The 17,128-nt window shown below is 43.8% G+C and overlaps 2 protein-coding genes and 1 non-coding gene across 4 annotated transcripts in view; 1 reads left to right on the top strand and 2 right to left on the bottom strand.

Moving 5' to 3' along the window:
- ELAPOR1 (endosome-lysosome associated apoptosis and autophagy regulator 1) overlaps positions 1 to 3,541 on the bottom strand; it is a 72,403-nt gene extending 68,862 nt beyond the window's left edge. For both annotated transcript variants that reach the window (XM_039251095.1, XM_039251096.1), the window contains exon 1: positions 3,191 to 3,541. In XM_039251095.1, coding sequence (XP_039107026.1) covers positions 3,191 to 3,343 — 153 coding nt within the window. In that variant the 5' untranslated portion in view covers positions 3,344 to 3,541. The remainder of the gene's footprint in view (positions 1 to 3,190) is intronic.
- A 922-nt stretch (positions 3,542 to 4,463) lies between these two features.
- On the top strand, positions 4,464 to 13,958 carry CUNH1orf194 (chromosome unknown C1orf194 homolog). Its single transcript, XM_039251111.1, has 5 exons — positions 4,464 to 4,608; positions 12,133 to 12,249; positions 12,773 to 12,888; positions 13,238 to 13,368; positions 13,803 to 13,958. Exons 1-5 carry the CDS (start codon positions 4,528 to 4,530, stop codon positions 13,871 to 13,873), a joined length of 516 nt encoding a protein of 171 aa, XP_039107042.1. The 5' UTR covers positions 4,464 to 4,527; the 3' UTR covers positions 13,874 to 13,958.
- Positions 13,959 to 15,529: 1,571 nt separating this feature from the next.
- Positions 15,530 to 15,941, bottom strand: LOC120244553. Its single transcript, XR_005531566.1, has one exon.
- Positions 15,942 to 17,128: the final 1,187 nt, after the last annotated feature.

Consider the following 17,128-nt stretch of genomic DNA (forward strand, 5'->3'; position numbering starts at 1 on the left):
CATGTCAACAGTGCGCACTAGATGTTTTGCATGTGAGATCTCACTTAATCCTCAGAACAGCCTTGTGAGAGTAAGAATAATAAAGAGTATTATCATCCCCACTTTACAGATTGGGAACCTGCGGTTGCAAGAAGTTAATTAACTTGTTCAGAGTAGCATCCTTACTAAGTGGCAGAGTCCTCGCTCACTCACTCAGTGAATTTTGTTACAGTCCAGGTATGCCAGATTCCTAAGCCCTCTGGGCTTTTCAGTATAGACTGGGAAGTCCTTTTGGGGGCAGTTAGCACTGCAGCCTCAGGACAAGGAAGATCTAGATCTGGTAAAGGTTTTCTCTCCTCTATCATTAGATTTAGACTCATTGTGCTATAGGAAACGCTCCTTTGGCTCTCAGTCAGCACTTGGCCCAGGCTAGCACTTGGCCCAGGCTAAAGAAATGATTCATGAAAACAAATACCATACAGGATGCTTAGTTCCATGCTGGTGACCCTGATTATTATAAAATTGTGAAAGGAAACACATGCCACGCCCTGGCCCAGGTTTAGCAATCTAGAACTCCCTGTTCTCTGCCACCTCAGTCTAGGCCTCATGCTAAACCTCTCTGTTTCCTGATTAGATCCAGAGGGATACCTCAGATTTCAGAAACAAGGCTGGAACAGCATTGCTGTCATTAGAGTTGGCCCTGGGCTGCTAAGAGTCCCTGCCAGTAATGCCCAACATGGACTCACAAGAAATTCATATGAAGGTTAATAATAGAGAAGGGTTTAGTCTACCCTGAGTTGATTTTTCACCATTTAGGGTTGGAAGCCCCTAAACTTGTTGAGTCAGTTCCTACTGCCAAATGAAGAACATTATAACAATGGGTTCATTCTCTTCCTTATTATTTTGGAGTCACGAGTGTCCAGCAGGCACTGTTTGCTCAAGGAGAGTCTAAACAGGAATTGCTGATGCCTGTGGCCAAAAAGCATGACTCCTAAGCCACTTTCACTCTGGCACAGGCTGTGGATCTAATGGTAAAGAAGCTGAACAGGAAACAGGGTTAGGTAACATGATTTATGTTTTTATTTGTACTTTCTCTTTCAATACTCAAAAGCAATCCTTTTTCAGACAGTTGGTATGGAAACATCCATTCTAAAATCCAAAAACTATGTGGCAAAGTGACAGGCAGGGACTGGGACTTTGATATCACTGAGTTGCACAGCCTTCCACTCCCCTAAGCTCACGTGCTGTGGCAAGACCTTTTGCTGAGGCAAATGTCAGCCACTTAAAAAGGACTGAAGGCAAAATTTGTACCCAAGCTACAGTTCTCAAGTGTCAATATTCTTCCCTCCCTCCAAACCAAGATGATACAGCATGTTTAATATCTCAAATGTCTCACATTTTCCAGAGTTGACAAGATCTCACCATGAAGTAGTAGTTGGTACTGTGACACTCTTACCTTCCACTCAGAAGGCTCCCATGTTGGATTCTTAGGCAAGTGGGCTTGCTTGAACTAGTTATCTCAGTTGGTTAGACCACAGGCCACCAAGGCCAGTAAGCCATAGTCACTGACAAAATCATCCTGTTCCCAACCATCTTTAAAATAGGTCATGGGGGGCGCCTGAGTGGCTCAGTCAGGCAAGCAACCGACTTCGGCTCAGGTCATGATCTCATGGTTGGTGGGTTCAAGCCCCACGTCAGGCTCTGTGCTGACAGCTAACTCAGAGCCTGGAGCTTGCTTTGGATTCTGTGTCTCCCTCTCTCTCTGATCCTCCCCTGCTCATGCTGTCTCTCTCTCTCAAAAATAAACAAAACATTACAAAAAATAATAAAATGAAATATGTCATGAAGTGGCTGAGTGGCAATGCAGATGGCCCAGGGCAGGTCATCACTGGGACTGACAAAAGTACCAGAACTGCCATTAACTGGAGTAACTTGTATTATGTTTGTGAATGAAGTAAGAAATTCTCTCTCTTCCCCCCCTCACTTCCTCATGATCTGTTATGTTGTAGACAGTCTAATGGATAGAACACCTTCAAGATAATATATGCCTATATGGGGGGAGGGGGTTGTTGTTACTAATCAATCAACACTGACAACTTACAAAAAGTATTTCAACTTCTCAAAACTCTAGCCAGGCATGACACTGGAGATTCCTTTTACAGGGCTAGACTATTGGTACATTATGATTCTTTCACATTTCACAGAAATAACAGAACAACTTTTATTTTGCCTTCCCCAATGCAGTTCTTGTATTTTGCTGTTGTCTCTGCCATATGGTTAAAAAGGGTTACTCGGAGAACAACCAAATACTGTTATTTCAACACTACAGAAACTAGTGAATTTTGTTACTCCTTAATACCTTTGTGTATCCCTCCAAAAAGAATGCTCAAAGACACTTTTGATTGGAAGACATTCACTACTTATGGTCTGAATTGTGTTGGCAACATTTGAGGAACACCTTGAAAAAAAACTTATGACACACGTCAGCAGAAGTCCAGAGAAGGAAAGTTAGAGATTAGTGGAAAGAGAAATATTACCGGACTCAAAGTCTGGTCAGAGGTGGGTCTTGTGCTGTCAGGTACACTAAATAAGGCTCACTGGGGGAGGCAAAGCATTTAGCAACCTGCGAGGTAACTGGAGGTTTAACACGGAGGGGCGAGAGAGGCAATGTATTCCTTCAGCCCCCCTCACACATCTCCGAGGTTCACTCTCCTTTTTTGAAGCCACGATAAAACCACAAGGATTCCTACTTTGCTCCCCTACTTTCCCCTGGCCTTCCTAACTCCTCTCTTACCCCGCTTCTTCCCTCTCACTTTCTAATTTGCCCCTCTGTACTAATCTTTTGTTTTCAACTACTTTTAAGGTAATTTCATTGCAGCTGGAAAACAACCCACATCTTCTTCTTCCCTCATTCCCGAGCCGAGGGACCAAGGTCTCTCCTGGGCTCCTTGGAGCTGGGACCTTCCCCCCTGAGCTCATAAGCCCAAGCTGTGAGGATGGTCTATTTCCTAAGTCCTCCAAGTAGGCTGGGCTCTCCATGACGCCAGTCGGCTCCTCTTCCCTCGCCCCCCCTCTCCGCCCCACGTCTCATCCCCAAAGAAGCCTGAACTCCGTGGCCTCTGAAACTGTCTGTGCCTGGGTCTCCTCAAGGTCTCCGCCAGAATCCAAAATGTTCCTGACCAAAGTGGGGTCGGATCGGGGAAGACAGTACCTCTTTGCAGGCGTGAAGCTCCGGTCCCGCTGCCTGGGTCACCTGTAAGGCGGTCCCAGCCCAGAGCAGCAGCCGCAGAAGCCGGAGTGTGCGCCGCTCAGTTCTTCCCCTGCGTCCGGCGGAGGGATGGAGGCTGCGCCCAGGCTCAGCCATAGCGTTGTCCTGAGCTAGCGGCAGCAGCGGCTCAGGTGCTGCGGCTGCTGCTGCTGCTGGCAGAAGGCGGAAAAAAAGGGGAGGGAGGTTCACAGGGGGAGGATGCAAGGGGCTGGGCTGGCTTCAGTCACCTCCCTGCGGCTACGCCAAGGCCGCCCATCCTTCCTCCTGCCTCCTTCCTCTTCTCCTCCTACCCACGTCGCCTTGGCAACCGCCTCCTCGTTCCCTCCGCGCGAGTGGGTCAGGGACCACGAGCTCCTCTGCCGCTCACCTGCCGGTCGCCATGGCAGCCGCCGCCGCTGGCGCGCGCCGCGTGGGAGTGCGCGCGCCCGGGGACTGCAACCGGCCCAACAGGCGGGCACAGGGGGCGTGTAAAGAACGCAGTAGAAACATCCTCTAAGCCACTGCCACCAAACTCACCTTTTCCACTGCCCTGTTGGGTCATAGGCCTTTTATGAGCATCTCTAATTTTGCAGACATGGCGTTCGACAAATACTTATTTAGCACCTCCTGTGTGGAACGATAGAAGGCAGATTGAGACGCCATCTTACCTCCAGAAGTTACAGCTTGGAAGCGTGGCCCCGGTAGGTGTTGCTGCAACAGCCTCTTCTGGAGATCTTAACTTCCGTCCCACCAGATCCTTCCGTGCCTTTACAACCGGCTCTGTGCGAAGCCTTGAGACTGGCACAGTTAAACCGGTTTAGGCAAGGAGTGTTTGTGTTAGCCTGCAATTTTCTAAGCACGACCTTTGGGCTCTTCTGTCTCTTGACATCCTCAATTCTCTCATTGCTTTGAAAATTCCTTCTGTTAGATAACGAGGTAGAAGGAAATTCCTGGGTCATCTTTTAGGACTTCTTTCCCCAAATGAAGTCTTTTGCAGAAGTCCTGCACGCCAGGAGGCCGGCGTTTTTTCAACTAAGCCTCCCGAGTGCAAGTGCAGGGCCTCCCTGGTACACTCAGTGGCGCTTTCCCTCTGCGTTCCCAGGAGCTCCTTCCCAAGGGGTCCTCCGCGCTGCACCGCCAGGTGGCGCCCTCCTCGAAGGGAACTCACCTCAGTCACAGACGATGGGGTAGTTGCCTGGCAACCGAAACTGGGCGTTCCAAACAATTGGGACCCGGGATCCTCCGCGTGCGTCGTGTGCGGCTGCGCGGGCCCCCCACCCCTCACACCGGCGCTTTTTACCATGCCTTTCACCCGAGACCCTTTCCAGCACCCTACCTTCAATAACGATGATTCCTACTTGGGAAAACCCCGGGCTTCCAAGGTACTGTGGTTTTTTGCGCAGATTCCCACCAGGGTCGATGGCACTCTTCTTTCTGTTCGCCTAATGGGCAGAGATGGTAACTTAAAGGACTCTGGTGAGGACACTGAGTCAGGTACCGGACAAGTTTGCTTTCTGCCTGCCTTCTTGGCCCCATATTCAGGTTGGCTAACGTTTCAGAGGTGCTTTTGAGGAGAGCGAAGTAGAGCTGTAGCCCAGAGGAACAAGGGGCTCTCGTTGCCCAAAGCAATGCTGTGTAATGTGGCTTAAACAGGCTCAGGTCCCGCCAAACCACCCTTTGCCCTGTTTGGAAAACTGTTCTTTGAAGAGATGTGAGGTATGGAATGGGAGAGAGTCCCCTGGAAGCGGCCAGGTCATGCTTTATACGTCTTGCTTTCGCACCATCTCTGTCTTTTGGTTAATGCTGGAGTGCGTGTGTGTGTGTGTGTGTGTGTGTGTGTGAGTGATTTGGTAATTTAGATGATCTTTTTTTTTTTCTGGTAGAGGTATTTGGGATGCTTGAAGTGGTGCGAAATACAGTGGCAATTGTGGCTTAATAACAGGATCAAAGAGCTTCCTTTTGTTTATTCAACATTTATCATTTACCATATGCCAGCAGTCTGCTCAACACTGAGGATATATAGATGAATTACATATAGCTCCTGCTCTAGAGGAACTCTAGTAGGAAAGCTGACAACTGCAGCCGCAAGAATGCCTGCACAATAGGCGTTATGACAGAGTTATGCATTGTGTGTCAGAACTGGGAGCTTAAAGGAAAGCTTCCCAGAGCAGGTGAGTTTTCACATCCAAATACGGGTGAGCTGGGCCAGGTGAGGGAGGAGGTAGAATGTGAGTTAGGAAGAAGGAAACAAGAACCAGGCATTCAAGGCAGAGGAGGCAGCGGGTACCCATACATGGAAAGGAGAGAAAGAGTGGCCTGTTTGGGACCAGAGTCCAGAATGGCTGGAGCGTCATTGTGAGCTGGAGGAGGGGAGAGAGCAGGAGCCGGAGTGACCTTGTTGGGCTGGATGTGCTGTGTACACCATGCTAGTGAGCTAGGATTCCATCCTGGAGGCGCCAGGGCATCATGTCAGGATTTTAAGCACTGGAGTGACACAATCAATGGGTGTTTAGAAAGCACAGTGGCAGTGGACTGGGTAGAATGGGAGTTGGGACAAGGGGAATCAGCAAGGAAGCAGGAGCCTTGGGAGACAGCAATCTCCAGGAGGAATAACGGATCTAAAGCAGGGGATGACAGTGAGGTGCGGATGTGAAAAAGATGCAAAGGGCAGGTCTGATGAGACTTTGTGACTGGATATGGATGAGCCCAAGAGAAGGGACAAGTCGAGGATAGCTCCTAGGTTTCCGAGGACTTAATTGATACCATTTACTGAATGAGGGATCCAGAGGAAGCAGGTTTGGGGAAAAAGATGTTCAGATCAGTTATGTAGATGTTGTTTTTGTGGTAGGACTCTTAAGTGAGGATGAATAGCAGGCAACATGGTTGAGAGTTGTAGGTTGAAGATGTATATCAGGAAGTCAGAATAGCCATGTGTTGGTTGAAGCCACAAGAAGGAATGAGCTCCTCCAGTGAATGTAAGAATATGAAACACAAATGAAAACCTTGGAGAATGCACTAAGGGGCAGAGAAAGAGAAAGTAGTGCTGACAAGGGAGCTGAGCAGCAATAGCTAAAGGCAAGAGGAAAACCAGGAGGAGCTGGACCCACAGAGCATGGAGAGAACATTTGAGGGATTCTGAAGCGTGGTGCCAGAAACTGCAGCGGTTAAGTAGGATCAGGTCTGGAAAGGATCCACCTAACCTAGCTAAAGCTAAAGATCGTTAGCAAGAGCAATTTCAGTGCTTGCTTGAGGCCAGACTGCAGTGGCTAAAGAGGGGGTGGAAATGGGGAGGAAGTGGAGATAGTAAATGTTGACTCGTGAAGTCTATCTAGTTCTGCAGGGAAGGTGATAGAGTGTAGAGAGATAGTGATAATAGAATGAGAGAGAAGGTGAGTATAGGGGATGCCAGGATGGTTCAGGTCTGTCTGAAGCACAAGGAAAGGCTAGGTTTAGGGGGAAAAAGGTTATTCCTTTTTATTATTATTTTTGAAGTATAGTTGACATACAGTGTTGTATTCATTTCAGGTGTGCAACATAGCAATTTGACAATTCTATACATTACTCAGTGCTCACCACAGTAAGTGTGGTCAACACCTGTCACCGTACAACATTATTACAATATTATTGGCTATATTCCCTATACTGTACTTTTCATGCCTGTGACATTTTTGTTTTATAACTGGAAGTTCATATCTCCTAATTTCTTTTTTTTATAAAAATTTTTTAATAGTTTTTATTTATTTCTGAGACAGAGAGACAGCATGAGCGGGGGAGGGGCAGAGAGAGGGGGAGACACAGAATCTGAAACAGTCTCCGGGTGCTGAGCTGTCTGCACAGAACCCAATGCGAGGCTCGAACCCATGAACCACGAGATCATGACTTGAGCTGAAGTCGGACAACTGAGTCATTTAAACAACTGAGCCATTCAGGCGCCCCTGTTTCTCTTAATTTCTTCGCTTATTTCACTCATCTCTCTACCTACCTTCCTTTTGGCAACTTTCAGTTTGTTCGCTGCATTTATGGTGCTGTTTCTGCTTTTGTTTTGTTTTATTTTTCAGGCTCTGCAGGAAAGTGAAATAATATGGTATTTGTCTCTCTTTGACTTCTTTCACTTAGCAGATACCCTGGCTCCATCCATGTTGTTGAAAATAGCAAGATTTCTCTTTCTGATGACTGAGTAATACTCCATGTGGATAGATAGATAGATAGATAGATAGATAGATAGATAGATGATAGATAGATAGATGAATGGATAAAGAATAAAGATATAGGGGCTCCTGAGTGGCTCAGTCGGTTAGGTGTCTGAGTCTGGATTTTGGCTTAGGTCGTGATATTGCAGTTGGCAGGATTGAGTCCCACGCTGGGCTCTGTGCTGACAGCATGGAGCCTGCTTGGCATTCTCTCTCTGCCTTTCCCTCCTCTTTCACTCTCTCTCTCTCAAAATAAATAAACATTAAAAAAGAATAAAGATACATAGATATATAGATGTCACATTTTCTTCATTCATCTATCGATGGGCACTTGGATTGCTTCCATATCTTGGCTATTGTAAATAATGCTGCAGTGAACATAGTCCCTATATCTTTTTGAATTGGTGTTTTCATTTTCTTTGGGTAAGTACTCAGTAGTGGAATTATGGAGTTGAATGGTATTTCTATTTTTAATTTTTTCAGGAACCTGTTTTTCTCAGTGGTTGCAGCAACTTACATTCCCGTCAGTAGTGCACGAGGTTTCCCTTTTCTACACATCCATGACGACACTTGTTATTTCTTGTCTTTTTTTTTTTCTTCTGGTCTTTTTGATACTCACCATTCTGACTCACATGAGGTGATACTTCATAGTGGTTTTCATTTGCATTTTCCTGATGATTAGTGATGTTGAGCATCTTTACATATGACTGTTGGCCATCTGTATATCCCCTTCAGAAAAATGTCCATTCAGGTCCTCTGCCCATTTTTTAATCAGGTTTCTTTTTTTTTGGTGTTGAATTGTATAAATTCTTCATATATTGTGCATATTAATTATCAGATATATTATTTGCAAATATCTCCTTCCATTTAGTAAATCGTCTTTTCATTTTGTTGATGGCTTTTCTTTGTGAAAAAGCTTTTTATTTTGGTGTACTCCCAATAGTTTATTTTTGTTTTTGTTTCCCTTCCCTGAGGAGATATAAATATTTTGCTAAGGCTAATGTCCAAGAGATTATTGCTTATGTTTTCTCTTAGGAACTTTATGGTTTCAGGTCTCACATTTAAGTCTTTAATCCATTTTCATTTTGTTTCTGTGTATGATATAAGGGGCCCAGTTTGTTCCACATGTAGCTGTCCAGTTTTTTTTTCCCATCACCATTTATCAAAGAAACTGTCTTTTCTCCATTATATATTCTTGCCTCCTTTGTCATAGATTAATTGACCACAAAAGCATGAGTTTATTTTGGGGCTCTCTATCCTAGTCCATTGATCTATGTGTCTGTTTTTGTGCCAGTACTACATTGGTTGTTTTTTTTTTTTTTTAAGTTTATTTATTTGTTTGAATAATCTCTACACCCAGTGTGGGGCTTGAACTCATGACCCTGAAATCAAGAATTTCATGCTCTTCCAACCAAGCCAGCCAGGCACCTCAAGTACTGTATTGTTTTGATCACTATAGTTTTGTAGCATGTCTTGAAATCTGGGACTGTGGTACCTACAGCTTTGTTCTTCTTTCTCAAAATTGCTTTGGCTATTCGAGGTCTTTGTGGTTCCATAAGATTTTAGAATTATTTGTTGTAGTTTTGTGAAAAATGCTATTGGTATTTTGATGGGAATTGCACTGAATCTTTAGATTGCTTTGGGTAGTATGGACATTTTAACAATATTAAGTCTTCCAATCCATGAAGATGGTATATCTTTCCATTTGTGTTGTTTTCAATTTCTTTCATCAATGTCTTATAATTTTCAGACAAGAGGTCTTTCACTGCCTTGGTTAAATTTATTCCTAGATATTTCATTACTTTTGGTGCAGTTGTAAATGGGATTGTTTTCTTAATTTGTCTTTCTGCCACTTTGTTATTGGTGTATAGAAATAATGGATTTTTGTATATCAATTTTGTGTTCTGCAACTTTACTGAATTCATTTATTAGTTCCAATTGTTTTTTGGTAGAATCTTCAGGGTTTTCTATACATAGTATCATGTCATGTGCAAATAGTGAGTTTTACTTCTTCCTTACAATTTGGATGCTTTTTATCCCCTTTTCTTATACGATTGCTGTGACTAAATCTTCTAATACATGTTGAATAAAAGTGGTGAGCGTGGACATACTTATTTTGTTCCTGACCTTAGAGGAAAATCTTTCAATTATTCACCATTGAAATTGATGTTACCTGTGGGTTTTCATATATACCTTTATAATGTGGAGACACATTCCCTCTATACCTACTTTGTTGAGGTTTTTTTGGTCATGAACAGATGTTGTATTTTGTCAAATGATTTTTCTACATTAAGATAATCATATGGATTTTATCCTTCCTCTTGTTAATGTGATGTAACATATTGATTGATTTGTGAATACTTAGCCACCCTTGCATTGCTGGAATAAATCCCACTTGGTCATGGAGAATGATCCTTTAAATGCATTATTGAATTTGGTTTGCTAATATTTTGTTGAAGATTTTTGCATCTATGTTCATCAGGGATATTGGCTTGTAGTTTTTGTTTTGTTTTGTTTTCATTTGTAGTGTCTTTGTCTGATTTTAGTATCAGGGTCGTGCTGGCCTTGTAGAATGAATTTGGAAGTTTTCCTTCCTCTTCTAGTTTTTGGAATATCTTGAGAAGAATGGGCACTAACTCTTCTTTATTTTCTTAAAATCTTTATTTTTAAAAAAATTTTTAATGTTTATTTATTTTTGAGACAGAGAGAGAGCATGAGCTGGGGAGGGGCAGAGAGAGAGGGAGACTCAGAATCCAAATCAGGCTCCAGGCTCTGAGCTGTCAGCACAAAGTCTGATGTGGGGCACAAACTCACAAGCCATAAGATCATGACCTGAGCTGAAGTCGGACGCTTAGTAATTGTCATCCAGGCACCCCTGGGTATTTGTGTTTCTTTCAGGTTTTTTTTTCCTTCTAATTGATTTCTAGTTTCACACCATTGTGGTCGGGAAAGTTGCTTGTTGTGATTTCAGTCTTCTTAAATTTATTGAGACTTGTTTTGTGGCCTAACATGTGACCCATCTTGGAAAATGCTCTGTGTGCTCTTGAAAAGAATTTTTAATTCTGGTGCTTTGAATGGAATGTCCTGTATATATCTATTGGGTCCATCTGATCTAATGTATCATTCAAAGCCATCATTCCTTGTTGGTTTTCTTTCTGGATAATCTATCTGTTGATATAAGTGGAGTAAAGTCCCCTAGTATTATTGTATTACTATCAATTTCTTTCCTTATGTCTGTTAATATTTGCTTTATGTGTTTAGGTGCTCCTGTGTTTCGTACATAGATAATTGCAATTGTTATATCCTCTTGTTGGATTGATCTTCTATCGCTATGTAATGCCCTTATTTGACTCTTGATACGGTGTTTGTTTCAAAGTTTATTTTGTCTGGGGGAGGAGCCAAAATGGCAGAACAGCATGGAAGTCTTTTTTCCATCTTGCATACATGAAATACAGCCAGGTCAACCCTAAACCTAAACCATCCTGCACACCTAAAGTTTATTTTGTCTAATATAAGTATTGCTACCTGGCTTTTTCCCCCTTCCATTTGAATGGAATATGTTTTTCCATTCATAAGAGTTATCCTTGGGTAAAAGGAACATCTCTTCCTTTGAGATGGAAGGACATTGGATGTGAGGATGGTATTCCTGCTTGATAGTCTTGACTTTCTCAATGAAAGACAGTCTCATTCTTCTACTGAATGATGACATAAAAAGGCTTATGTAGCTTTTGAGGAATGGAAGGAAATCTGCCTATGCTTGCATCATTTATTTGTAGTTTTCTTATTTCATTTGTCATCTTTTTTGGTGATAGCACACTGCCTGGTACATACTATTCAATTAATGTCTAGCTGACCTGAGTCACACAACACTTTGCCATATATAGAGGGGAGGAGAGTTCCAACACTGGATAAGTTGAATTTGATTTCTACTAGGTTGGAGTTGTACTCGGTAGAATTCAGTCATCATTCAAACAGTATTTCATTTTTGAATGCCATGTGTTAGGCTGCTGTTCTAGACACTAGGGATACAATATAGCTTTACATGTAATGAAGAAATCAGTTATGTGCTTTTCACATTCATGCTTATGGGGTTGTATTTAGAGGACTGACTAGCCAGTGTATTTTTTTTAAACATTTCTGCAGTCACAATAACCCTACCCTGCTTACTGATATTTTTCTCTTCCTGCTTAGTCACTGCATTCTCCTGATTCTCCTTTCTCCGATTGCCTCTCTTTCCTCCCCCTCCCCCATTATAATACTGTGCAATCATGAGCCCTTTTGGCCACACTCCTTTTGCAGGCTTCAGCTACTACTTCATGTGGATGACCCCCAGACCCCTACGACTTGTTCTGAGCTCTCCTCCGACTTGCACACTTCCCATTTTTCTACCTGTTGACTGCATTCAGATGTCTTGCCTTTTCTTCAAACTCAGGACATCTAAACCTGAGCTCATCATCTTGTCTCCTCTGCACTTTTTACCCTCTGTCCCACTTCACCCCTTTCCCTGTATTCCTGGCCTACTTCTGCCAGTTGTAAGATTGAAAACTTAGGAGCATCAAAGCCTGCAAATCTTGCCTCATATTTGTTCTTCCCTTTGAAGATATCCCTCTGAGGTTCAGTTAACATAGGATGGAATAAGGAGATGGATATCACTGAAGCCATCACATCAGCAAGGCCTCCTGTAACCAGGTCCTGTGTGTGGTTTCTCTTTTGCAGAAACTGCCATATAAGAACCCAACTCACCTTGCTCAGCAACAGGAACCCTGGAGTCGGCTCAACTCAACTCCCACAATCACCTCCGCGAGGCGGGATATTTATTTTTTTGATCCTGAGGTATCTAATATTGAAATGCTATTTCTCTTTACATCCGCTTAAGACTCATGACTATCATTTCTGGAAAGCTAGTCTGTCCTTAACTGCATCAGCATCTTTATTTTGTCCCCAAACCAAGATCCTCCCAAATCCAAAACCAAATAGCAATTTATCTGGCTTCTGGGAAGGTGGAAGGCTTGGGTTTTGCTCCAGTTGATTATCTGGAGCAAGCTGTGTTCTCACCAGACTTCTCTTCCGATTGAACCATAAATGAAGTAAGGCCCATTAAGCCCACCTGAAGGACAGTATAATTATTTCCATATCTTTAGTAAGAACTCACCCTTCCTTAGGCCTAACCATGACACAATTCTATATTGAAAGAGTTAAGATGTCTTTGGTGTGTAAGGAGTTGGTGGATCTCAGGCATAAAATGGGTTCACTCTGCTTTTGCAGAAAAGTAGAGCCCAGCAGAACCTGACTAGAGTTTGGGTAGAGGTGGCAAGTTAACCTGGGGGGGTGGGGGTGGGGTTGACTTCCTCTGTAGATACCAAAGGATGACCTGGACTTCCGCTTAGCAGCCTTGTACAACCACCACACAGGGACATTCAAGAACAAAAATGAGATACTCTTACATCAGGAGACCACCCAGGATACCCATGGGTAAGTGGTGGAGGTAGAGCCTCTCCATCTTAAGGACAATGCCATCCAGTCAAGTATGGTAAAGTGTTAACGTGAGAAAAAACAAAGATAACCAAGAGGTACTCATTTGTATACAGATTTCTATATTTTTCTTACATCTGTATATATTTTATGATCTAAAATGAGTAGCAATCCTCCAGGATTGTGCTTATCTGTATACACAAACAAAAGCTTCAGTTAATTCAACTGAAAAAGATAAAAACGACCTTTGGCTGCATTATTTCTGAGACTGCATGCAACTATCTTCCCCTCCTCACCTTTCTCCTGATTGATTTCACTCTCCCCTGTTCTTCCCCATACCATCTTCTAGAATCATCAAGACCCAATTCCCTGGAGAACCTTTACCCCCTCCTCTGCCACCTTCCATCACTTCCCAGGCTAACATCAGACACTGGATCAACCCTAAGAAGGAGTCTATCCACAGCATCCAGGGATCCATAGGTAAGGGTTAGAAGACTATGGGGGCAGATGGGTGGTACAAGAGTTTTTTTAAATGGACCTAGGAATCAGGGAGTTGAGTTGATTGGCCACTAGGGAACTTCAGGGATAACTTAGGATCTTGGAATAGCAGTGACTAAGTTGGCATATATCAGGCTAAACCCAGGGGACATGCTGCCTATAAGCAAGAAAATGAATTCAACTTTTCAGAGCCTTTAACTCAGTCTTAGCTCTAGGGGACAAAAATTCTAGCAAATGGTAGAAACCTAGGAGTGAAAGACCGATAGCTGTCTCCCATCAGTCCTCTCTATGTGCCAGTTTCCCCAGCTGTCACAATAACCTTCTCCACAGTACCCAGAAATGTATGGATTACAGGTTCCCAGAAAAGGCAAAAGATTGAAGTTCACAGCCTACTCCTTCTTCTCTTTTCTCCACAGTGTCCCCTCACACTGCAGCCACCAATGGAGGCTACTCCCGAAAGAAGGATGGTGGCTTTTTCTCTACCTAGTGTTGACAGGCCCCTGGACTAATTAATCATAGTGGAACATCCTGTCGCCCACCTCCATTAAATAGATTTGTGCCGGATGAAGCTTGAAGTGTGTTACCCATGGACTAAAAGTTGACACTTGTCTACTCTTAAAATATGGAAGTTTCCCAGTTTCTAGAAATTAGTCCTGCTGGATATATTTGCAATTTGGAGTCATCTTGCTGAAAAGATAAGGATTTAGAAGTCATTCCAAACATAGATATATCCATTCATCATTTCTTGCAAACTTTTATATGTCAGGCACTGAGCTAAGTGTTGGGGAAACAGGAATGGACATAGCGTATATTCTTAATGAGCTTATACCACCATATTCTGGCAGTTCTATGTGGCATTAATTGTTATGATGTCACACACAACATATTTCAGACCAAGTGGATTTTGTCATCTACTGGCCTCTACTTTGCCATGAGGACTCCATCTCTCTGGTCATGGCTCCTTGCCATTGTTCATTCTCTAACTCTGCTGTCTTCTTGCCTGGGAGCCAATTCCCTTTTCTTTGTCCATTTGTGCTATGAAATACAGCCAGTTCTTCTAAACATGGTTCAGTAACCTGGTGCTTGGGCTTGAGGGGACCTAAAAACTGATGCATTATGTGGTTTCTAAAATTACAAGTCACTCAGGGGAAACCTGCTGTTAAATTGGGCAAGAAATGGAAGACCTTTTAGAATACTGTAAATTCCCATTTCTAAGTTTGGACAGCATATGCATTATTTTCTTTTTAATTTTTTAATGTATGTTTATTTTTTAAGAGACACACAGCAGGAGTAGGGGAGGGGCAGAGAGAGAGGTAGGCACAGAATCTGTAGCAGGCTCCAGGCTCCCAGCTGTCAGCACAGAGTCCAACCTGGGCTGGAACCCACAAACCATGAGAGCATGGCCTGAGCTGAAGTCAGACACTTAATCGACTGAGGCACCTAGGCGCCCCCAGCATATGCATTATCGAATAATTCAGATATGAAAGAACTTCCTGTTATTCAGGTACACATGGTCCTTAAATTCCACCAAACTATCACAGCCCCTCTTCCACAGAGACACTCCAACCTATTCAGATAGTATCTGCTGCCAAGTGGCAATATGAAGTTTCAATTCTCATTATTTATAATGGCCGAAAGTGGCAGAGGGGTGATCCCCCAGATAATCATCTCATGCAGGTTATTTGATACTGAATATTTAAAAATTTATTACCGTGACCAATACCTCAAGCTTTTTAAAAATATAGACTTAAAATCTCCCTAATAATTCTAATTCAGTAAATCTGGGGCGGGTCCTTGGAATCTGAGTGTTTATAAGTCTCCAAGTTTTCTTATGGACACACACACACGCACATAACACCTATAGCCTTTAGTGACAGACGCTGTATAGTGTGCCTCTAGACCAGGGGGCACCAGTGTTGGTACCATACAAGGGTTCATCACAAGTCGGGCCTCAAAGAAAAAAGGAAGGGGACTAAAAAACAAACACTGCAGCAGCAAACAAGGCTTCGTGCGCTTCCAGCTCCGAAGGGTGGGCCGACATCTCCTTCACCTGCACCTTCCGGAACCTCGTCAGCGCCCCTGCCGCCGCCGACTGTAATCGTTTAGCCCCAGTGCCACTGGCGGCCGTGCCCCAGGACCGGGCTCAGATCAGAATCGCCTCGATAATCAGTGGCCCGGGACTAGCCCGGCCTCGTCTATCTGATCAATTCATCACTTCTGAGCGCCGGGCCCGGTAAGATCGGCTCCGGGACCGCGGCGTCGCCGCCGCCAAAGGGGCCTCGCTGCACAGCGCCCCCGAGGAGGGGGGCTTCGCAGGAGGGGAGCTTTTCATTTCAGGTCGGCCCCGCGGGGCATAGGGTCACAACCCGATCAAATAAGATCAAGGTGTAGGCGGGGGAGGGGCTCAGGGGCGGGCGCACACACTCGCCTTGCACGCCCCACGCGCACATTCACAGTCATGCGTCCACTCACACTCGGCCCACACGCGCCTTTCACGCAACACCAAGGAAACACAGAAACCACTCTCGCCCCAGGCCGCTCTCCCTCCAAGAGGAGCGGAAGTCCGCATCCTCTTTTAAAGCCCTCTGCCCCTCCCCCGCCTCGGAGGATTCTGGGAGGAACCACTGAGCAGGGGGCGTCGTGCGGCATCCGTTCTGCTGCCCTCGCCTGGCTCGGAGGGGAATCCAGGCCGGAGGGAAAGGCTGGACAAAATCCAGCAATACTAAATCGTGCTTGTCTTTTGATCTTGGTGCAGCTACATATTTATATCCATATCTCTAGGGTTTTTTTGGTCTTCGACCCAAGGATATAAGATGATTCAGTCTCAGATTTATAGGTGACTGGCTAATTTCCCATGGAGAAGGCAAATCCTGGTCATTAACCAGTATCAGGTTCCCCAGGATTTCCTACCCCTCAGGGAGAAGGAAAACATCATTCTACCAAAGGGAAGGGTGAGGTTACTTAAATCCGAAAGCTTGGTAGTCAGGATGATGGGGTGTAGGAAGGCATATCCCTGTCCTCATTCACAAGAGCCCTCCTTCTACCCGAAACTTGATGCTGTGGCAGCCATATTGCTGAACCTTCACTTTCATGTCTATTAAAGCATGTCTAACTTTCAAACTCCAGAATGAGTAGTGAAAAAGAAGTAGTGATTACATAATTAGAATTAGCATCTTTCCTATCAGGGAACACAATTTTAATCTGTTACCATCTCTTTTTTCAATGAGAAAGTTTATGTGTGAGAGTAAGATAAATCAGAAAAATTCTGTGAATTTATAACTGTGCCAGTCCCACCGTGCACTTATAAACAAATAGGGGGAAAGTATCCATTTATGTGCCAGAATCCCATTGGCTCAAGGATTGCCTAGGTGCATCGCTGGTTAACCTGATAGCCTCATCTGAATGAAGGAGTTTATGGTAACGGAAAATAATACCTGTATTTTAACAGCAATGGTAGATAAAAGTATAGAAGAGCACTATCTTCCTTATTTAATATTCCTCAAAACATATATATATCATACTGATACATGAGCTGATGCATGTATCAGCTCCCCCAAAGGAGAAAATTATGTGCTCAAATTCAGAACTATATCATATATTTGGTGACCATCACAATAGGGTAACAGGAATGAAGGTATTCACTGATGTAAACTAAAAAAGCATACTACAGGCAGAACCCAGCAGAGTATTGAACAAAATTCAATGAATTCATGTGACAAATAAAATAGACAAAGATGGTAGG

This window comes from Hyaena hyaena, unplaced genomic scaffold (assembly GCF_003009895.1).
Source record: "Hyaena hyaena isolate Hyena2069 unplaced genomic scaffold, ASM300989v1 scaffold_390, whole genome shotgun sequence".
Classification (NCBI taxonomy): Eukaryota; Metazoa; Chordata; class Mammalia; order Carnivora; family Hyaenidae; genus Hyaena; species Hyaena hyaena.